This window comes from Elgaria multicarinata, chromosome 4, assembly GCF_023053635.1.
Source record: "Elgaria multicarinata webbii isolate HBS135686 ecotype San Diego chromosome 4, rElgMul1.1.pri, whole genome shotgun sequence".
NCBI classification, from domain to species: domain Eukaryota; kingdom Metazoa; phylum Chordata; class Lepidosauria; order Squamata; family Anguidae; genus Elgaria; species Elgaria multicarinata.
In genome coordinates this window covers 21,179,134-21,201,679 of record NC_086174.1, presented here as the reverse complement: position 1 = coordinate 21,201,679, position 22,546 = coordinate 21,179,134, and the positions used below count along the sequence as shown (strand labels likewise).

At 44.2% G+C, this 22,546-nt stretch overlaps 2 protein-coding genes across 2 annotated transcripts in view; both read left to right on the top strand.

Moving 5' to 3' along the window:
* The first annotated feature begins 10,034 nt into the window (after positions 1 to 10,034).
* Positions 10,035 to 11,821, top strand: MTLN (mitoregulin). The gene is made up of 2 exons (XM_063125543.1): positions 10,035 to 10,233; positions 11,493 to 11,821. Exon 1 carries the CDS (start codon positions 10,047 to 10,049, stop codon positions 10,227 to 10,229), a length of 183 nt encoding a protein of 60 aa, XP_062981613.1. The 5' UTR covers positions 10,035 to 10,046; the 3' UTR covers positions 10,230 to 10,233; positions 11,493 to 11,821.
* Positions 11,822 to 13,441: 1,620 nt separating this feature from the next.
* The window catches only part of NPHP1 (nephrocystin 1), a 42,209-nt gene continuing 33,104 nt past the window's right edge, over positions 13,442 to 22,546 (top strand). Inside the window, exons 1-6 of the mRNA XM_063123918.1 lie at positions 13,442 to 13,534; positions 15,462 to 15,535; positions 16,949 to 17,009; positions 17,389 to 17,525; positions 17,990 to 18,227; positions 20,411 to 20,512. Of these exons, the coding sequence (XP_062979988.1) occupies positions 13,463 to 13,534; positions 15,462 to 15,535; positions 16,949 to 17,009; positions 17,389 to 17,525; positions 17,990 to 18,227; positions 20,411 to 20,512 (684 nt within the window). The 5' untranslated portion in view covers positions 13,442 to 13,462. The remainder of the gene's footprint in view (positions 13,535 to 15,461; positions 15,536 to 16,948; positions 17,010 to 17,388; positions 17,526 to 17,989; positions 18,228 to 20,410; positions 20,513 to 22,546) is intronic.

Here is a 22,546-nt window from a genome sequence, read left to right as displayed (position 1 = left end):
GACCTGGACTGGCAGCCAATGAAGCTGGAAAAGGACTGGCGTAATGTGGTCTCGTTAGCCAGTCCCTGTTAGTAAGCATGCTGCCCTGTGTTGTACCAGTTGAAGTTTCCGGACCGTTTTCAAAGGCAGCCCCACGTATAACGCATTGCAATAATCCAAACGAGAGGTTATCAGAGCATGGATAACTGTAGCTAGGTTATCTCTGTCCAGATAAGGGCGCAATTGGTATATCAGCCTAAGCTGATAAAAGGTGCTCTTTGCCACTGAGTTCACCTGTGCCTCAAGTGACAGTTCTGGATCCAAGAACACCCCCAAACTATGGACCTGATCCTTTAGGGGGAGTGCAACCCCGTCCAGGACAGGGCAAACATCACCTTGCCGGACAGATGAACCACCCGCTAACAGTACCTCCGTCTTGTCTGGATTGAGTTTCAGTTTATTAGCCCTCATCCAGTCCATTACCGTGCCCAGGCACTGGTTCAGAACAGCCACTGCCTCACCTGGGTTTGATGAAAAGGAAAGGTAGAGCTGGGTATCATCTGCATATTGATGACACCTCAGTCCACATCTCCGGATAACCTCCCCCAGTGGCTTCATGTATATGTTAAACAGCATAGGGGATAAGATAGAGCCCTGTGGAACCCCATGGCTTAGGAGCCACGGCACAGAGGAATAATCCCCCAGCACCACCTTCTGGAATCGGCCATCCAAGTAGGAGCGGAACCACTGCAACGCAGTACCTCCAACTCCCATCTCAGACAACCTATCCAGAAGGATAACATGGTCAATGGTATCAAAAGCTGCTGAGAGGTCCAGGAGAACCAATAGGGTTGCACTCCCCCTGTCTCTCTCCCGACAGAGGTCATCCCACAGGGCAACCAAGGCAGTTTCCGTTCCAAAACCAGGCCTGAAACCTGATTGAAATGGATCTAGATAATCCGTTTCATTCAAGAGTGCCTGGAGTTGTCCTGCAACCACCCGCTCAAGCACCTTGCCCAGGAAAGGGATATTAGCCACCGGCCTGTAGTTGTTAACATCCTCCAGGTCCAGGTCAGGCTTCTTCAGGAGTGGTCTAATTACCGCCTTTTTAAAAAATGCTCTGTGAGTAGCTGATGGGATGGGGGAACCTGTGCCACCTGCCAGATTTGTTGGATTTCAGCTCCCATCATCCTCAGCTAGCTCGATGGAAATGATGGGAGTTAGGAATCCAACAACATTTGGAAGGCTGCAGGTAGTAGGCAATACTGGGCTAGATCATTGTTTGACTGGGTATAAGGCAGCTTCCTATTTTCCTAATCAGGTGATCCCTCTCCAAACGCATTGCTGCCATGTCTTTAACAACTGCTGAATGATAGACAGAAATCTGGCATGCACAGTTTTCCCTTAGCACCACAATGTTAATTTAATAATAATAATAATAATAATAATAATAATAATAATAATGATGATGATGATGATGATGATGATGATGTATTTATTTATTTCTTACCTGCCTCTCCCTTTGGATCGAGTTGGGGAACAACATTAGTACAGAAATCAACACATTTTAAAAATTCTTGATTTTACATTGATCTGGGTAGGCTTGCCAGAAAAGGCTAGCCTTCAAAGCTGCCTTAAAATTACAGAGAGAGTTAATATTATGAATCTCTTTCGTCAGGCCATTCCATAATCCAGGAGCGACAGAAGAAAAGGTCCTCTGGGAAACTGATGTCAGCCTAGTCTTGGCTGACTGAAGTAAATTCTCCCCAGAGGACCTGAGTGTGCGGGGCGGACTGTATGGGAGAAGGCGATCCCGCAGGTAACCTGGACCCAAACCATTTAGGGCTTTAAAGGTAATGACCAACACTTTGTACTTCTCCTGGAAACTAATTGGTAGCCGGTGAAGTGATTTTAATGTTGGGGTAATATGTTCATCCCTAGATGTACCAACTGGTGACCAACCTGGCAGGAGGAGGAAATACACAAACTCAAGATACTCAGGTTCTTATAACAAGCAGCTGGGATGGACACAGTTAAAGCAGAGGAAGAGGCCAACACTACAGTTGGTCTCTCAGCTGCTGCCTCTGCTTCTCTTCTCTTCTCTTCCTCTAGGGCAGCCTGATGGAATGGCTGCTGCCAGGTGACAGTTGTTGGAGGGAGGAGTCTGGTGAAGTTGATTGTTCAGAAGAGCCAATGAAATGCCCCCGCTTCCCTTCTCTCTGTTTATTGCAGCCTGATGGAATGGCTGCTGCCAGGTGACAGTTGATGGAGGGAGGAGCCTGGTGAAGCTGATTGTTCAGAAGAGCCAATGAAATGCCCCCGCTTCCCTTCTCTCTGTCTATTGCAGCCTGATGGAATGGCTGCTGCCAGGTGACAGTTGATGGAGGAAGGAGCCTGGTGAAGCTGATTGTTCAGAAGAGCCAATGAAATGCCCCCGCTTCCCTTCTCTCTGTCTATTGCAGCCTGATGGAATGGCTGCTGCCAGGTGACAGTTGATGGAGGGAGGAGTCTGGTGAAGCTGATTGTTCAGAAGAGCCAATGAAATGCCCCCGCTTCCCTTCTCTCTGTCTATTGCAGCCTGATGGAATGGCTGCTGCCAGGTGACAGTTGATGGAGGGAGGAGCCTGGTGAAGCTGATTGTTCAGAAGAGCCAATGAAATGCCCCCGCTTCCCTTCTCTCTGTCTATTGCAGCCTGATGGAATAGCTGCTGCCAGGTGACAGTTGATGGAGGGAGGAGCCTGGTGAAGCTGATTGTTCAGAAGAGCCAATGAAATGCCCCCGCTTCCCTTCTCTCTGTCTATTGCAGCCTGATGGAATGGCTGCTGCCAGGTGACAGTTGATGGAGGGAGGAGTCTGGTGAAGCTGATTGTTCAGAAGAGCCAATGAAATGCCCTTGCTTCCCTTCTCTCTGTCTATTGCAGCCTGATGGAATGGCTGCTGCCAGGTGACAGTTGATGGAGGGAGGAGTCTGGTGAAGCTGATTGTTCAGAAGAGCCAATGAAATGCCCCTGCTTCCCTTCTCTCTGTCTATTGCAGCCTGATGAAATAGCTGCTGCCAGGTGACAGTTGATGGAGGGTGGAGTCTGGTGAAGCTGATTGTTCAGAAGAGCCAATGAAATGCCCCTGCTTCCCTTCTCTCTGTCTATTGCAGCCTGATGAAATAGCTGCTGCCAGTTGACAGTTGATGGAACTAGCTGCTCAGCAGAGCCCATGAAATGGCCAAGCACCCCTGTTTTTCCTCACTGTAGCGTTTCTAAAGCTGAGGCATCCAGCTCTTTAGCAATATATCCTCCCTGATGGTTGTGATATGCATAGAGATCATGAACTCTGGGGAAACCGTGGAGAGGACGGTCAAGGAAACTGAACCTAACAATGCTGGCATTTTAGCTTGCAAGGGAATAGCGCAGTCTGGCAGGAAAGGTTTTTTACCTTAATGAGATAAATTCTTTTACATGTTGTTGTAAAAGTGTAAATAAATTACTGTGCTGAGGCCTAAAGGTCTACATTTATCTTTTATTTAAGATATTGTTAAATTGGTATGGTGTATGTTTTGAGATGTTTTCTTCTTCTTACACAATGAGCCCAGCCAGGAGCAGGAGAAACTCCACTCAAGGGAGAAGAAGGCCTGTGGCCTGGGATTTGTTTACTAAGACTTGTCCCTAATTTTACTGATTATAGGCCCAAACTGCAGTACCAGCAAAGGGATCTCTCTTCTGCACCTTTGTGGGAGGAGAAAACTTAGATTGGATTGAGGACTCCTAAAGCATCCTGTTGTTCTGGAACTGCAAATCTGAAGGAAAACACGCCTTTTTGTTAGTTTGTGTACAGTGTACCCTATTGGAGAAGTACTGAAGAAATGGGAATTGTACTGTTGTTTAAGAACATAAGAGCCATGCTGAATCAGACCAAGGGTCCATCTAGTCCAGCACTCTGTTCACACGGGGGCCAGCCAGCTGTCAACCAGGGACCCACAAGCAGGACATGGTGCAACAGCATCCTCCCACCCATGTTCCCCAGCAACTGGTGTATATAGGCTTGCTGTTTCTGATACCAGAGGTAGCACTTAGCCATCAGGACTAGTAGCCATTGATAGCTTTCTCCAGGAATTTATCCAACCCCATTTTAAAGCCATCTAAATTGGTCTTCATTGCTATATCTTGTAGTGAATTCCATCGCTTAACTATGCGCTGTGTGAAGAAGCACTTCCTTTAATCTGTCCTGAATCACCCACCAGTTTAATACATGTTGCAAGTTTTATCGCAAACTTGTAAAACAAAATATCTGTTTGAATATTTGATCTGTCTGATTTCTGCCCTTCTCTTGAAACAGCTTTATGCTTTTACAGTCACACAGGGTAAAATATTTGAGCTAGTCTGTAATCTGCGTTAGCCAGCTGGCAGGGTTACACACAGGCATTTCTGAATCTGTGTGCGTGCAGCTGTATGAGTGTGGGTGACTCTTTTCAGATGTTGCACGGAATGCATGGACCTCGAGCATAGGGGGGAATGCAATATTGGGGGTCGGGCAGCTGACACAGTCTTGCTCCCTCCTCCATACAGTTAGTATGCATGTGGAGGCAAACAGCTAGACTTAGATGCTAAATAAATAATTTATTTTTGCTTTAAAATTCTTTCTTTTTACTTGCGTGCCAACTTTTTCAATTTGAATCCGTTGATCGACTAAAACATGTGCAATTAATTGGCGTGCAATGCAGTCCTGTATGCATTTTACTCAGAAGTAAGTCCCTGTAAGAGTGCACTGTCATAGGATGGCAGCCCCACGTAAGACATCTGGTGGTGTGTGTCTACCTGGAATCTGGGAGATGGTTACCATTTATGATTACCATCAATTAGTAGGGCCCCCAGCATGGTGACAAGCATAGAATAGGGAAAGCATTTATATTGGAGGGTATCATTATGTGCACATTGTAGCCTGTTAGCTTTGCAAGTAAGAGACCCAATTTGTGTGTAGCCTCACACTGAGATCAGCTTGTTGGATAGGGTGACCATATGGAAAGGAGGACAGGGCTCCTGTATCTTTAACAGTTGCATTGAAAAGGGAATTTGAGCAGGTGTCATTTGTATGCATGCAGCAATTGGTGAAATCCCCTCTTCATCACAACAGTTAAACCTGCAGGAGAACTGCCCTCTTGATTAGATACAAAAGCAACTTTAACTGTTGTGATGAAGAGGGGATTTCACCAACTGCTGTATGCATACAAATGACACCTGCTCAAATTCCCTTTTCTTTGCAACTGTTAAAAGTACAGAAGCCCTGTCTTCCTTTTCATATGGACACCTATTGTTGGGAGGGGACTCCTGAGTGTGAAGGGACCCTAGAAATTGGCCTTTGATTATTTATAGCACAGTTGTAAGTGAGCACAAACAGCCCCAAGAACCGAGCTGCGGTTAAATCTCTTTTAACCTGAAGGCCAAATTCCATTCTGAAGATTTGGGGGACCTGCGTTCCAGTGCCAGGCAGGGTAAAAATACCAGCTTGTAGAGATTTAAAGTTCTTACTGCCAGATTCTAAGCATTTCAAGCTTTTAGAATGAGTGGGGAACTGCACCAAAGCCAGGAGACCACCAAGCAATAGGTGGTTTGGACAAAGGGGGTGGAGCCAGTGGAAGAAGGTGTGGCCTTTTGGGGAGAGGCAGTTCAGCCTTTTAGAATGGTGCTGGTGGTGGGAAACTGTACAAAGGCTGGGAAACCAGCAAATGATTGGTAGGCCAGTGTGGTGTAGTGGCTAGAGTGTTGGACTGGGAGTCGGGAGATCCGGGTTCTAGTCCCCAATCGGCCATAGAAGCTCACTGAGTGACTTTGGGCCGGTCACAAAGCCCAGTCTACCTTATAGGGTTGTTGTTGTTGTGAGCATAAAATGGAGAGGAGGATTCATTGGAGGAAAAAAGGCAGGATATATATGAAATAAATAAGTGGGGAAAGGGCATGGTGCCAGGGGAAGGGGTGTGGCATTTTGGGAAATCTCGGAGGACCAGATTTGGCACCCCAAGACTGAGTTTCTGTACCTCTGGCTTAGTTACTTGCAGTAAATGATTTAAAGCTAAAATAAGCTCACATTTTGGCCCTGCCCCTTTCCCTTCAGCTCCGCCCACCACTGGAATGTGGCCCCTGAGAGCTTCTCCAACATGGAATTGGGCCCTTGGGATGAAAGAAGTTCCAACATATTGTCGTGGATTTCCAAGGCACCGATAAGAAACAAGTGTGACACTAGCAAACCACTTCATTTTCGGCAGCAAAACGAAGTTAGCACAGCCGTGGGATGAACCCGAATAGGAGAAGGGAGGCTCCGGAGCAGTTATGGCAGACTTTTATACTGTGTGGTAAACAAAATGAGTGCGCATTTCCTTGAGAACTAGCTAAATACTTTATGAACGGCCTTCAAAGTAGATGGCCTGACTCGGAAGAGGGCAGCTTCCTATATTTTGTGACGTCACTAATTTTGCCTGGAAAATTATGGATGGGGCCTTTTTGTCCATGGTGGTTGCCAAGACCATTTCATTTAGTGTTGACTTTGTGTTTACATACATAATGTGTTGTTGAGTATTGTTTTGTTGTAGAGAAATGGATTGACTGTGCTGTTGCATAACAGGCTGCTCTTAGAGACACAGCTACAGAGGACTGTTGAAAAGTTGGCAGCCACTGTGGGTTGTGGTTAGTGCTTGGCTGCACTGCTTTGTTTTGTTCCACTGCCATTGGTGGGGCTTGGCATGCAGGAAAAGGAAGTTTGGCATTACAGCCAGCTTAATATTGTTTCTCTAAGTCTAAGCGGTACCCCAGGAATGCTGAGGAAGCAGTTATCTGCCCAGGGACATACAGAGGACAGGTTTAAATAGAAAGAGCCAAATAAAGTTCATCTAACTGCATTTAAAGGGGAATCTCAAAAAGTAGTAGGTCAATATCGACTAATGTAAATTGAACAGAGTTCTGGGGCACTCTAAAGGCTAAAAGATTATTATGGCATATGTTTTGGTAGGCCAGAGTCCATTTAGTCAAATTCATGAGTTATTATCTTTGGTTGACAGATTCTCTCTCTCTCTCTCTCTCTCTCTCTCTCTCTCTCTCTCTCACACACACACACACACACACACACACACACACACACACGGAGAGGGTGGGTGGGTTTGTAATTACAAAGTGTTGAGGTGGAAGTAAGTCCCTTTCAATTTAGTGGGACTTACTCTTAGGTAAGTGTGAATACTTAGGATTGCTCCTTAAGACTTGCAAATCCTATGCACGTTTAGACAGGAAAAAGTCCTACAAATTCCAGCATTCCTCAGCTAGCTATGTAGGATCTGTAGGACTTTTTCCTGTCGAAATGAAATGTGCGTAGGGTTGTGGTCTTAGATGTGTCCCTTTGCTATGCAGTGTCAAATGCAAACAAAGCCCATCTAGGGAAAAAGGGGAAAGATCCAGCCAAAGCGTTAGATGACTAACTCCCACCTGGTAACAAACTGGCAAAGCAAAATGAACAGTGTACATGAACACCAAGAGGGAAAATACAGACTGCTTGATCTGCAGTGGAGATTGAAGTGTGGTGTGGTTGTTATTGCACTTAGACTATTTTATCTGGTGGTGGGAGAAATGACTTGCAAAGAGGGAAGTGAACTGTCCAGACTCAGAGGCACTGTCCAGTTCACCATCTACCTCCTCCCCTTGCAGGAATATTCAGACTTGGCCTGGGGAGACTATAGCCCAGTCTTGCAGAACAGGGTTGTGGGTCTAATATGGCCCACTGAGATCCCCAATTCAGCCTGAGAAGCCTCTGGAGGAATACCCCCTGTGATCTCCAATCTCAGATCAGGGATGTGTCTGGTAGGGGACTCTGCTGGTGCGGGAAGAGGTGCCACAATGGGTGAAGGGCAAAGCCTGGTGATGCAAGTGGGTGTAGCCATGCATGCTGGTCATCTGGCCCTTGGAGGGTCTGGTTGGGGGGGGGCAATCTGGCCCCCCACCGGAAAAAACCTCTGCATTCCTGCTATAGCCACACTTGTTATTATAGTGATTCCAAAACTGTGTTGCAAGAGAACTCCCAGAGCTCCATCACACCAGCAGTTTAACGCACTCTCACCACGTATGGTATCTGGTATTGCAGTGTGGGACTCACATGACATCGTCCCTGTCCAGCACCCATCTTGCCTCTTTTCCTCTGTTTTGCATATTATTCTGGTGCATGGAAAGTCTGGATTATTTTCCCCAAGAGGATTTAATGCACTCTTAAGCCTCCATGTATTGCTGTCCCCACACTTTTTCCTTTATTGGGGGAGTGTGCTTTGAATGGAGTTTAATGACGAAAGGGAAGGGAAGGACAGTTCTCCCCCTCCAGCATGCTGTTGAATGGACTTTTTACTGCTCCAACCCCATCCTCATTGCCCACAGAAATGAAGCCCAGCTGATGAAACATTAATTCAGTAAATCATTAGACAACAAAGCCAGAGCACGGGGTGGGAGGAGCCCACATTCCTGAGGACCCCAGCAGTTCTCTATTTTTATGAAGTGGACATGCACAGCTGCACATTATCAAATTAAAGGAAAACAGGTCCTCCACAAATGCAAACAGGTGGAATTTCACATTGATAAGTATCAAGAGAATGGCTTGAGGGGGATTTTTTTTAAAAATAATAATCCTAAATATCAAGGCATGAACAGATCTGATTCAAACTTAACATGGCTAAAGCCCTCAAGAGCTATGGGGATGCCAAGTTGCATCTCTTTATCTTTAAAAATTATGCAGATGTAAGCATTTTTGTTAATTTCCATTTTAAAAATTCCTTAAAATCAAGGCATGAATGGATCTGAGTCAAATATTGATGTTGCCATAGCCCTCCTTAAGAGCTAACACCGTGCCAAGTTTCATCTCTATCTTTAAAAATTACGCAGATGTAAGCATTTTGGTTAGCCGTAGATGTCAATATCAAAGCTACCCCTCACTCCACTCAGCCTCTTTCAAATATGGAGAGAGACTTACTTCTGAGTAAACACGTATAGAACTGATTTTAATAGTGTGGTTACTCAGAAGCTTTTTTTAAAGTCTAAAACAGCAAACTGGAAAGAAGTGCTCTGCAACCCTATGTTTCCTTCTGAGGTCTGTCTTCTGTTTACTCAGAAGTAAGTCTCTCTGATCAATGGGGTTTACTCAAAGGTAAGCATGCATCGGATTTTAGTATGACTTGGATGTAAATGCAGTTGAAATCAATGAGATTTACTCTTGAGTAAGAGAATCAAGCCCAGTCAATAAACGAACTCCATTGAGCACACACACACACATACACACCCCTCCGATTTTGCCTTAATCTACCCCTGTGCAGAATCGGAGAGGGGTGTGTGTGATAATAGGAAAGAATGACTGGGAGGGAATTAAAAAAACCTAAAAAAATCAAGGGATGAACCGATCTGATTCAAACTTGGCATGCCTAAAGCCCTACTTAAGGCCATGCGGGCAGCTTTTTGTGATCTTGGTCTTCATAAACGTGTTGGGAATCTCAGCTCTCTATTTGGAAGTTTATTTAATTTATAATATTTTTATTATTGGCTCCTCAGCCAAAAAAGCCTCCCGGAGCAGTTTACAATCACTCAGCAAAGAAGACAGTCTCTGTCGTCAAGCTTAAAATCTAAAAAAGACACAACGAACAAGGAAAAGGTGATGGGGAGGGAAAAGGGAAATAAAATAGACTCTCAGCAGGGCTGATGGGATGGCCCTGCTTCCCTCTCTTATCTCTCAAAGGAGGTTGGATTTCAATCAGTGGGATCTAGGTTCTGAACCCATTTGGGGGATAGGGTTCAGCACCTTGGATACCTCCTTTAGTGTTCCAACTGAAGCCCAGAGCAGATTCATCGCCCCACTGATATAGGAGCCACCAGCCTTCACTCGCCCGCGTACGATTGCAGCGCGGCTCTCGTTACGCTAGATCTTAACCGCTAACGGCCGCTAGAGGGAGCTGCACCACAAAACTTAAGAGAGTCCACACGCCTTCCCAATTTTTCCAGCGCGCTGGAGAAGTAGTTTGACCCACGGGAGCCACCGTAGCCGGCAGAAAGCGGAATGAGCCATGGCGCTAAGCTCAGAGCCCTTGTCTGAGCGCGCCGTGACGGTGGCGGTGCTGTTGGCCTTCGCTTCGGGGGTCCTGGTGGGCTGGCAGGCGAACCGAGTGCGGAGGCGTTACCTCGACTGGCGGAAGCGGCGGCTGCAGGACCAGCTGGCGGCTACGCAGAAGAAGCTCGACCTGTCTTGAAAACGTGAGAACATGAATGGGATGGTGGCCGGCAAGGGTCATGTCCTCGGTGGCTTTGCAGGAGGGTTCCTCGCTTCTGAACGTGACCTTGCAGCGAGCCCTTTAACAACAGTTTTAGCAGGCCCCATGCAGTGAAAAAACTGACATTACTGAATATCTGCTTTTAATTTATTTTAATCCTTACCCTGTTGACAACCCTGATTTGAGCAGTTAGGGCAGAACCCTATGCTTGTTTAGACAGATGGAAGTCCTACAACTCTCACAGTGGCTGAGGAATGCTGGGAATTGTAGGACTTTTTTTTCTATTTAAACATGCCCACGATTTCACTCTTACTTCGTCTTTCCTTCTAGCAGCCTTTCAGTTAAAAACAGATGCAGGAAGCAAAGCATTTTATTACTGTTTGTCACTTCCCTTGCAGGGATTCTGTGGCTTTGATAACAGTGGCACAAGATGAGAAATTCAAAAGGTGTAGCTTCTCCTATCATTGCATCTTTATTTTATTCACTTCATTTTTATCCCAACTTTCAGATAGTTATTGTTGCCCAAAGTGGCTCATATCAGTAAAGACACACAGAGAGACAAGCAGTGCTATCAGGCTTAAAACTAACATAATAAGGCACATGGGGGAAAGGGAGCGGAGGGAAAAGAAAGAGTGGGGAGATGAGTTTTTCAAAGCCAGAACAAGGTGGTGAGCTGTAGGCAGGCATTTAAATACACTTCAGACCAGGCTGATCTTCCCTTGCTGATATTCTTGCACTGAATAGTAATTGGTGGTTCTTGTTACTTTGGCTGATGGATGGGGTCAGAGCTCCCCCCCCCTTGCTTCTGCAGTCTCAGGATACCTGTTAGTTGGGGCTGAGTGTTCTTTCTAGCATGGAAGCAAGTTCCCTGCAACTGCTCCTGCTCTGGCTGATAGATGGGCCAGACTGGTCTTCTCTTTGTATTGAATATTAATCTTGGGAAGTAAGGGGTACAGCCTCCCAGTGGCCTTAGGTCCCCAGTGACAGAAGCCAGAGTGTGCTTCCCTTCTGCTGACGTTGGGAGGGAACCTTTGACTGCTGAATTTGTGCCCATTTTGTTGTTTTAAGACCTGGGAGATCTTCCATGGGGGAAAATGGGGTAACCATAGGTTGCCAACTTAGCAAACAGTGGCTGTAGCTGTGTCTTTTTTTATTAATTAAAATATTAAAACATTTCTCACTCACCCTAAATTGATAGTTATGTACAACTGATTTTCATTTTGTTTCTCTTTCAATCAACAGCCAGGCACAAGTGAAAGCCACAAGAAGCACGTGAATGAAAACCAACTGCATTTTAAATATTAAAGGACACACATACACAACAACATTCTTGTGCAGTAGATTTTTGTGAAAAAAGACATTAATGGAGTTATCGTTATTTTCTCAATGAGACTGATATTGGCAAATACATTCAACATGTATGGAAGGAAGACATCAAAACAACTGTTGAAAATGCTGATTGTGTTAACTTGTCTCACCATGTTTGGAAGAAGTGATTGTTGACACTTGATGAATTATGATGCTAACAAGGATCTGAATATGATTAAATAAAACACTTTATTTTAAGAAATTATTCCATCTAAATTGTTTTGGTGGCCTTGATTACTTTGGCTGTGAGAATTAAGACATGTATCATTTTATTTCTAAGGATTTTGTGTGAAAATTTTAACAGCATATAAACATTGAATCAATTTAACAGCATGTAAACATTGAATCAAGTTATCTTTGAATCAATCCTCTGAGCTAAACTTTTTTTTTAATGTAGTATGATCTCTTGTATGCAGCAGTCTGCTTCAACTAGAGGTAAATATGTGGGTTGAGATAAATTGGTTTATCATCCAGTGTATTTACTTACTTCAGACATTTGTATATACTGCTTTTCGTATGCAGGCACCCTGTTGAAGCAATTTACCATGGCATTAAAATAACAATCCATTTTAAAAAAAAACATACAGAAATTCTTGTAACAGCCAGATAAAACCACCAGATTAAAGCTTAAAGCCTGGATGAATGAAACGTTCTTACAGGGTGCCAGAAAGATAATACTTTAACACGTTTAAGTAACAATATATAACCTTGCTTAATGTGGTTTTATCTCACCTAACACACAAAATGTATGCTGTGTTTATGCTGTTCATTTACACATCTAATAATGAATGCTGAGTATATGAATGTTGTGATAAGACTGGTGATCCTATTCATGCTTACCTAGGAGTAAGCCCCACTGAACTCTCGGGCTTGTGAAGAGGCTGATCCAACAGGAGGGAAATTATGTTTTCTGTATGAAGAGACTGTTATGGAGAGGGAGTGAAGGCATCCAAAGATACATTAGTGGACATTGTCCCAGAGAATATATGTTTATAAATCTTGTATTGGTAATCTGGTGGGCATTTCAGCCTGAGATGTCTGTGCAGTTAGTCTGAAAGAAATATTGTACAAAAGAGTAATAGCTGATGTGTGCACATGCTGTTGCGCCACACAACATAGACTATTCTCTCCTAGTATTTATTCATTACATTCTTATGCTGCCCAATAGGTGAAGTTCTCTGGACAGTTCACAGTAATAGTGTGTATCTATATGCCACAATGTTATATTGAATTTAGGCAGTTGAACTTTAATGGCATGCCATCATAAGTTGTTTCATATCATCGAAAGAATTTTTAATTTATTCTTATGCAGACATCCTGAGTAAAATAGCCCAGCCAGCCTTCCTTCCCACTTCCACCTCTTTTTAAAATAACATTTTGCCAGAAGAAGAGAACTTGAGATCTCAAAAGCATGTTTTTGGCGATCTTTGAATTACTCTAATAAAGTTATTCCGCTATATCGATACCGTTTTTGAGAACTGTAGTGGGGTGAAGATGCTGGGATTTCTCTGGACCATTAAAAACAACGCCCCACTCCCAGAAACACGGTTTTCAGGATACCCTTGGAAGAAAGAGTGTCCACTTTGGAGTTTTTCATATTTCCATTTCCCTGCATGGAGAAAAATCTGGTCTCTCGGCCCCGCTGCATGCCGGGACGTGTAGTTCGATTCGTCCCGTTCTTACAGCAGTAATGCTTGTCCGATTGCTCCATCGTCCTTCCCTACGAATCCTTTCACCCGGCGCCCAGAAATGACGTTCCTATCCCGCGCCGCAGCATCCCGTCTCCTTAGCGACCAGGGCGGCAGTGCGCGAGGAGGCCCATAGGCCTCGCGTTAGCCGGAGCAATGACCGGGCGTCGGGGCCGGACGGGCCCGCTGCAGAGTGCGCTGCGTCGGGGACGAGAGCTGCGGGAGCAGGTAACTTCTCCTGTTCGCCTCCTCTGACTTTACGGAGCGTCCTTTTTCCGGAGAGAGAAGAAGGGCGGTGCGGGAGGCGGATTCCCAGCGCGTCCTCCTCACTCCAAGAGGGTTAATTGTGGCACCGTGGAGAGACGGCACCGGCCGTGGATGGCCAATGGTCCTTTTGTGCCGCTCGCACGTCTGTGGGTTTGTGCAACGGCAGCCCGGCCCTGATAAAGGAGATCCCCAGTTGTTTCCAGCAGCTGCTCATCACTTGAATCCATGGTAGAATCCAACTATAGCCCTACCCATTGAAACGAATGTGACTTACGTTAGTTCCAGGGATACCATATGGAAAGGAGAACAGGGCTCCTGTATCTCTAATAATTGTAGAATAAAGGGAATTTCAGCAGGTGTCATTGGTATGCATGCAGCAACTGGTGAAATCTGCTCTTCATCACAACAGTTGTGATGAAGCTGCAGCAGCTAAAGGGCAGGGCTTCTGCCGCTTTAACTGTTATGATTGCAACTTACGAACACTGAAGTTAAAAGTTAGAAGGTACCCAATGTTAGTCTTACAAGTCCCATTCATTTTAATGGACCTACTCGGTGGGGCCAATGTTGGATATAACACTAGACAAGCATAGGACTGTTTAGACAGAAAAAGTCTTACAATGCTCAGCATTCCATCGCCAAGACTGCGAAAAATGCATAGGATTGCGACTTTTGTTTTGTTCTGATATAGGAAATCACTGCAAGGAGGAGTGGGCAGAAAATAGATCTCTAGATGTTTTGGACTTCAACTCCCATGATTCCTGACCATTGGACTTGCTGGCATTGCTTCTGAGAGTTGAAGTCTCAAACATCTGGAGATCTACTTTCTGCTCATTCTTGCACTAGAAGATGCATGATGTGGTGTATATAGATCTATTAGTATCATGGAAGGGGTAAATGTGCTGCTCCAGACCAAGTCAAAACATACCCTGTGGTTTTATATATTATTTATTTTATATATTTCAAGCATTTTTGCTGCAATCATATACCCACTTGCCTGGGAATAAATCCCTTGAGCAGGACTTACTTCAGAGTAGACATGTATAGGATTGCACTTTTATATAATGCTTCTTAGGTGCCGGGAACCTCCACGAGGATACTAAAATAAATGGTCAGTTAAAAATAATTATATGGTAAAAATCCAGCAACAGAGAATATTTCTATACAAGCCTGATAAAATCATAGGATATAGCAATTGCCACAGAATCAGCGTCTCTGCGTGGCATGTTTCTGACACACATACAGATACCCTGGTTGAACTGGTTAGTATAATTCATTGTATGAGTTAGGACTATCCCTTACAGTGCAGTGCTGTATCCCTTACATGTCAGCTCAGAAATAGGTCCCACTGAAATTATTATTATTTCTTTACAACATTTATATAATACTATATATCTAAACAAATTCTAGACACAAAATTCAATGGGCTTTCCTTCTAGATAAGAGAGCAATCCTATGGCCCCTGGACAGAGTATGGGGTGGCATAAGATAGTTTGGATTCCTGGATCTGAGGTCCAAGACAGTGCTCTGACTTCAGACCCAGGAGTCTGAGCTCACCACCCCCTTCCCCTCACAGCCAAAAACTAGCTAAAATGCAGAGCGGGGGAGCACAGAGGCAAAGATCTCCCGCAACATCCCTCCAGCTCTGCATAGGATGCCTATCAGTCTCTGAGTTTGGAGGTTGAAGGGCATCTGGAAAAGATTGTGTCCTTAGTGTGTTTAGGATTGTAGCCTTAGACTTCAGTCTTATGCTAGGAGTAAACTGCATTGAACTCAACGGCACTTACTTCTGTGTAGACATGTATAGGATTGCCATCTTCTATGTTTTGCATATATGAGGCTATACAACTGTTTTCCTTTGAGAAAGTGAATCTTAATCATAAAATTTTAGGTGGATGTTTTGCTTCAGGAAAGCAAGGAAGCAGGGGCTCTGGATTCTGAAAAAAGGAAAAGCCTCAGTCAAAGGTAATGTATATTTCAGAAATTCTTTTGATAGGAGTAATGGAAATGTATTCAATGTCAAAGTTGCAAAAATAATATTTATTGATGGTTATTAGTTTGTTTTTCACATGTTATAGTCTTAAGCATGGTTATATGGAATAACATTTCACTGAAGTCTGTTGGATTTACTTCCAAGTATATATTTTACTTTTGAAGTGTGTGATGAAGTTGTGTTTAGGCAGAGATGTTCACAGACATACATTTGAGTCCACTATGGTGTGCTAGAGGACTGATGAGATCTTCTCTCAATGAACTTTGAAGAAACCCAATGTGTTTTGATAAAATATCTTCTTCTGGGAGCAGTGAATACTGATATTTCGTTAAAGAGAAAAAAATGTTGAGATCCTTTCTCCAGTGGGTTATCTAGAATAGGATGAATAGGATGTTCAAGGTGATTAGAAATGCTTTAACTGTTGGTTTGACATACCTTAATACTGATGTTTTCTTAACATTTGCTAAGACATACTTAATCTTTTTGAAATGATCATGAGTACTTGATCTTTCTGGGTCAGATCCCACCTAGTCTAGCATTATTTGCCAGAATCCCAACTGCAAGGAGGTACTGCTAGCTGGTATAGGCAACCTGGTGCCCTGCAGATGTTTTGGACAACAACTCCCATAATCCCTCATCATTGGCCATGTTGACTGGAGTTGATGGCAGTTGTTGTCCAAAACATCGGAAGGGCCCCAAGTTGTCCAACACACACACGCAATGTAGACGCTATGTTACCCATTGTCTACTTGTGCACAAGAACTTTCTCACTCTCTCCTCCCCTCTGCAACCCCTGAGAACCTGCTCCGAAGTGTCTTCCAGCCATACAGAGCAGATTTTGGAGGGCATGCAGGAGACTGTAGGGAGGAGAGAAAATCACCCCCCCACCTCCACCCACACAATGGTTGGGCTGATGGAAGGGGTTCCATCAGTGGGGGGAAAATCACTGGATTTGATCCTTAGTTGAGATCCTTTTGGAGAGGAAGTAGTTGAGTCACTCGACTGTGTTTTCTTACTCAGGGAAATAGAGCAGAGCACTTTGGTGGCTTCCCGTCTAAGTGTACACATACAACAGCGAGAGCGCTCCGCTGCCTTTCCCTGGCCAGGACAAACGTCTGTCAGGGATGCTTTAGGGTGGATTCCTGCATTGAGCAGGGGGTTGGACTCGATGGCCTTGTAGGCCCCTTCCAACTCTGCTATTCTATGATTCTATGAAATACATTGTATTGCTATGGTCACATTTCTGCTCATTCTGGGGCAAGTGGCAGATTGCATGGCTGGTCTATTAAAATTAAGTACAAACCTATTTGGAAACTGTTGGGCTCAACATCTGTCATTCTGGCTGTATAGGCAATATATATAATGCAGCCTTTTTGTTGTTGTAGATGTTTGGAGTTGAAGAAGACTGTGGATGAAAATGCCTTTGCACTTCAGAACTTGAAGAAAGTAAGGTTTTTTTTTTTTAAAGTACAATGCTTCTTGTTTCCACTAAATAAATTGGACAGAAGCATCAGAGAAACTTTTTTTCATGTAGGACCTAACATTGCAGCACTTCTCCTGTACAAGCCAGCATATAGCCTTCTGGATTTATGTCCTTCTGTGTTCAGTTCAGTCATGCTGTAATGTACACAGTTGTCTTGGACAGCCACAGGTCCAATATTATTGGTAAGCATAACCCAAAGACAAAATGCAGTTTTCTTTTTCAGCATAAAGGACCATGTGAATGTATGTGATTAATATTCCATCCATGAATATGGTTAATAATCAGGCTATCTTGGATCAAGCGTAGTTCAAATCTTAATGTGGACATGGTGTTATCTTACAGTCAGATGAGCCTGCGCCCATGGGAAATTATAACCAGAGAAAAGAAGAAGAAGAAAAACAGCTGTTTAAACTTTCTCAGCAACTGGAAAAACTTGCTGCAGTCCTTGGCCGGGAAAATGTCATCAAGGACTCCAGCATGTAAGTAGATCCTGTACAATCCTGTATCTGTCTATCCAAAAGTAAGTCCCTTTGAGTTCAGTGAGACTTACGCCTAGGTAAGCATGTATAGGATTACAGCCTAAAACAGGTATTGAATTTATTAACCAAACTAGGCTATTGTAGACCTGCTTAAGCCTGAACATGAGCACCAATCAGAACCAATATAAAACTTCCCTATAAAGACTACATTTGTGCTTTGTGCCTTGCAGTATTGTAGGTATTTGTTACCTTCCTTGTGTTTAACAGATGGGGCAGCTTAGAGGCCTGAATTCTAGATGCATTCAAAATATGACATTGGGGAACAATTGCAACACTGGTTCCTTCTTGCACCCCTGGAAAAAGAAAGGGAGACATCTCTACAATAGTGGATAAATCATAACTGGATTAACATAAGCAATTTTCAAAAGGCCATGGTTGGTTCTGTTTCTTTTCTTTTTTGTTAGGGATGTGAAGGGGAAAGACAGCCCAAAGACACAACAGAAAAATGAGGAGACTGAAGAGGAAGAGGAGGAGGAGGAGGAAGAAGAAGAAGAAAGTACAGAAGATGAAGAGGAAGAAGAAGAGGAGGAGGAAGATGAGCTTGACGATGATGAAGACAAATTGGAAGATGATTCAGCTGTTACAAATTTTATTACGCTTGGTGATTTTGCTGCACAGCAAGAAGGGGATCTGACATTTAAAGCAAGTAAAACATAACGTTATTAGATTCTCTGGGCAGACTTCACCAAGCACCGTGGCTGTGTAGCATCCATTTGTTATAGTAGAGCTGGGGCAGATCCACACACAGGCTTCGGGACACCCTAAAGGCGCTTTAGGGCGCCCCGAAATCGATGATGTAGACCCTACCTTAATCGTTCCAAGAAGAGGCGGAGGAGGCGGCGGTGGCGGCCCCGCATCGCCCCTCGCGGGGACGGGATGAAGAGTTGCCGTACCCGGCGGCTTCGCTGAGGAATCAGCTGCCACCCACCTACCCGCCGGCCTCCTTTTGCCGGCGAAAGAGCCACCCGGGCCCAGTCATCGCTGATGCCTCCATGCAATGTGCAACAACTTCATTTGAAGATACTATACCACTCTGGTCATGGTGGCTGCTGCTAGAGTAGCAAAGTTGGTCTGTGCTGCTACACTGGTGTGATGTGCCGAGTTGATTCATGACACCAGTGCAGTTCTACAGGTTGTGACGATGCAGGAACAGCAGTTGTTGACAATCCTAAATGTTTATTGGCTAGCAGGTGGCTTTACAGGAAGAGGTAGCCATTGTTGTTGTTTTGTTTTATCATCACGGATGGAAAGAGAGCCTTTATATTGGAGGGCATTGTGCAAAGTAAGAGGGTAACAATGTGCCCCAACCCCCATCCCTGGGGTCATTCTCAATGGAGGCTGGATTATTTAGTGACCTAGTTCACACTATCATTGCACCCCTACTGTGGCTTATTAGCCACAGTAGGTCGTGGTACCCACGGGTGGCAGGCTGACAGTCCAAGCCACTGCCAATCCAAGCTTCTTGTTATGTGTGAACCCGGTGAGGGTGGATTGTTGTAGTACTTGTCAAGCCATCCAGAACCCATGGGCTATTTTAGGGTTGCAGGTGGTTTCTCAATCAGGGAGTGAAAAAACAAGCTGGAACCAAGGATAATCTTTGCAAAATATTATTGGTATGAAAACGGTTTAATATAGAAGAGCCTCTCTTCTATATATCTTACATCTCTCTGTACCAGTCAAGCCTACAATTCCATTGAGCAAACGACTGTAAAACCTTGTTGAATAAGCCCTGAGAAAGGATGTTTTTTGTCCGAAACGCGTAGGCACCTTCATTAAACTGTTTCATACCAATAATATTTTGAAAAGGTTATCCTTGGTTCCGCCCCTGCCTTCAGCTTGTTTTTTCACTCCCTCATGGGGTTTCCCTTCTCTTCCTCCACCTGGCTTCTCAATCAGACCAGAAACCCACCCTCAACGGGTTCGCACATAACAAGAACATAAAAAGTGTCATGCTGGATCAGACTGAGGGTCCATCTAGTCCAGCACTCTGTTCACACAGTGGCCAACCAGCTGTCGGCCAGGCACCAACAAAGCAGGACATGGTGCAACAGCACCCTCCCACCCATGTTCCCCAGCAACTGGTGCACATAGGCTTACTGCCTCAGAAACTGGAGGTAGCACATAACCATCAGGGCACCCCCGCCATGCCCCCAATATTCAGAATACCAGCGGCCACTGCATTGAGAACCCCACAGGGAAGTTCACCTGTGGTAGTGTCTCGTTACGTGTGAATCAGACCAATGTTACAAAGCAGGATAGGGCTTTACCTCTAGTACAGTATGTTCCTAGTGACCTCAGATCCTTAAGTGCGGGGAGGGAGGTTTTGTCCTGTTTCCCACCCCCCACCCCAGTCTTGATAATTCATCTGTTTTGCCTGATAGCATTTAATGAACACTGAGAATCAAAGTCAGCCCACTAGCAGTGGAGCTCTGCCCTGGGTTCCACCTCTTACTTGCTCCAAAGTGTGTCTCTCAATTGTAGCAAAGAGACAGAATGCAACATCAGGCTTTATACATATGATGTTACAGTTCTGGTTTAACAATGCTGTTTCAATCCAACTCTGTTAAAATCAAACGGAAATGTTTCGATCAAGTTGAACAGAACACAGCTTGCGTTCATTGTTTGTGAATCTCCAAGACAGCCTTCTGGTCTGCTGTGTCAAACCATTTCCTTTTCTTTTTAAGAATAGTAGTCCTTTCTTGGAGGAAAAAAAAGTAGACCTTTTCTTTCAGGATACATTCAGCACATACAGCAGATACAACCTCGTTAAACACTTGAATATTAATGTAGGTTCTATTTTCTTTTCTCTCTTTCCAATACTGAAGAAAGGTGAAGTTCTTCTCATACTTGAGAAAAAGCCTGATGGTTGGTGGCTGGCTAAAAATTCCAAAGGGGAGAGAGGCCTTGTGCCTAAAACCTATCTTATGGTTAGTATACTTTTACTTCTCTCTATTCAGTTTCAACTTTTAAAATATAATTGTGGGCATCTTGAGAGCCAGGGCGGTGGTGTGGATAGAGTGCTTCAGAGTGGTGTGGACTGGTGCTTCAGAGATCTAGTCCCCACTTGGGCCATGGAGCTTACTGGGTTACTCAGGGCCAGTCACTTGACTCTCAGCCTAACCTTCCTCACAGGGTTGTTGTGAGGATAACATGGAGAAGAGGAGGAGGACCATGTAAGCTGCCTTGGGTTCCTTGCAAGAGGGGAAAAGGCAAGATATAAATACAATAATATTTAGATCTATCCACTTTCTTAAGACAATAGGCTTTCAGTGTCCTCTAGGTGAGGGTGAAGTATTCTTTAAATTGCTTGCCATAAAAACCTGGACTTTGCTATGGAAAATGAAACTTGCCTGTACCTAAGTTCTTATTGTTACCTCACAGCCTGCCATCTAGAACCTGCTCATTTGCAAGAATTTGCTGGGAAATATGTGTGGATTCTTCCCGCTCCATCTTTTTGTCAGGGTCAACTCCCAGAGCTTCCAGCTTTTCTTGGATGTATGTACAAGATAGTGGTGTGGAGTGTTGGGATGAGATTTATTGGGAATTTATAAATATCAATGACATGGCAAGAGAGAGACATTTTCTGCCATTCCCTAAACCAGCCTTCCTCAACCTGGGTCCCTCCAGATGTTTTGGTCTGCTGCTGCCATTGGCCCTAGGGTGCATGGCTAATGGTCTTGGATAATGTTTGTTGTAGTCCAAAATTTATGGAGGGCAGCAAATTGAGGATGGCTGGTTTAGGGAAAGGGCAGCTGCCCTTTTAATATTTTGTAAACCACCCAGGGACCTTCAGCTATGGGGCATTATAGAAATAATAATAATAATAATAATAATAATAATAATAATAATAATAATAATAATACAGGATCAAGTTATAGCAACCAAGAACTAACAAAAATACATCATTAAAGGTAACAATGTAACAACAACCTATGCAGGAAATGCCAACAATTCCAAGAAATATAATTCCATGTAACGAGGATGTAAAATTCTACGGACAGACGCAATACAGCTGCAGAAATAATTCACCAAGAACTGGCCACCAAATTCAACCTTATCAAACAACCTACACCATACTATACATACTCACCCGAAACAATCTTGGAAAATGCAGATCATAAAATATACTGGAACAGAACAATTCATACTGACAAAACAATACCTTGCAACCGACCAGACAATACCTTTATTAGAACCAACCAAAATGTCACAAAATGGTGATCAAGCTTTCAAATTCTCCAGAACTCTTCATCAGGCAGAGTATGGAAGTAATAGGCAAAACTGAAAAGTACAAAGATTAGGCTAGGTGTTGTTGCCATAAAGTCTGCATTTTGACCCAGTCTGAAGATGGAGATTGCAGACAAAATCAGTTTATCTCTGAAGGTGCTGCATGTATTGGGTTACACCCAGGATTCTTGGATAAGAAAGCAACCCCATTTTTGAAAATATAAAGCCTGACTGTTACCCAGATTTCTCTCTAACCTTAAGAGAACTCACAGGTCCTTGACCTGGTTTGCACAATAATTTTCAGGCACTGTGGCTTAAATAAGCCCTCATAGTTTGCAGCATATGCCAGCCGGCCATGGGCACCTGTTCCATAAACTGATCCCTGCTTATAGGTTGTCATGCTGTTGGAACCCAGCAAAGGCATTATAACAAACCACCCACAACCCTAAAACAGCCCATGTGTTCTGGGTGGTTTGTCAGCCATGCTAACAACCTACCCCTAGCAGGTTATGATGGCACAGCAACCTATGAGCGGGGGATTGGGTTACAAAATGGGTGCCCGTGGGAGCCCTTCATGTGCTACAAACCACAATAGCTTATTTAATCCACCCTGGCTGAAAAAGATCATGCACACACAGATTTTGCTGTTCTTTTGTCAGCTGGTTGCTCCACGATGAGGGCCAGAGGAGAATCCTTTGGGAAAGTCTTGGCAGACCAGTTATGGCCTCTATGGC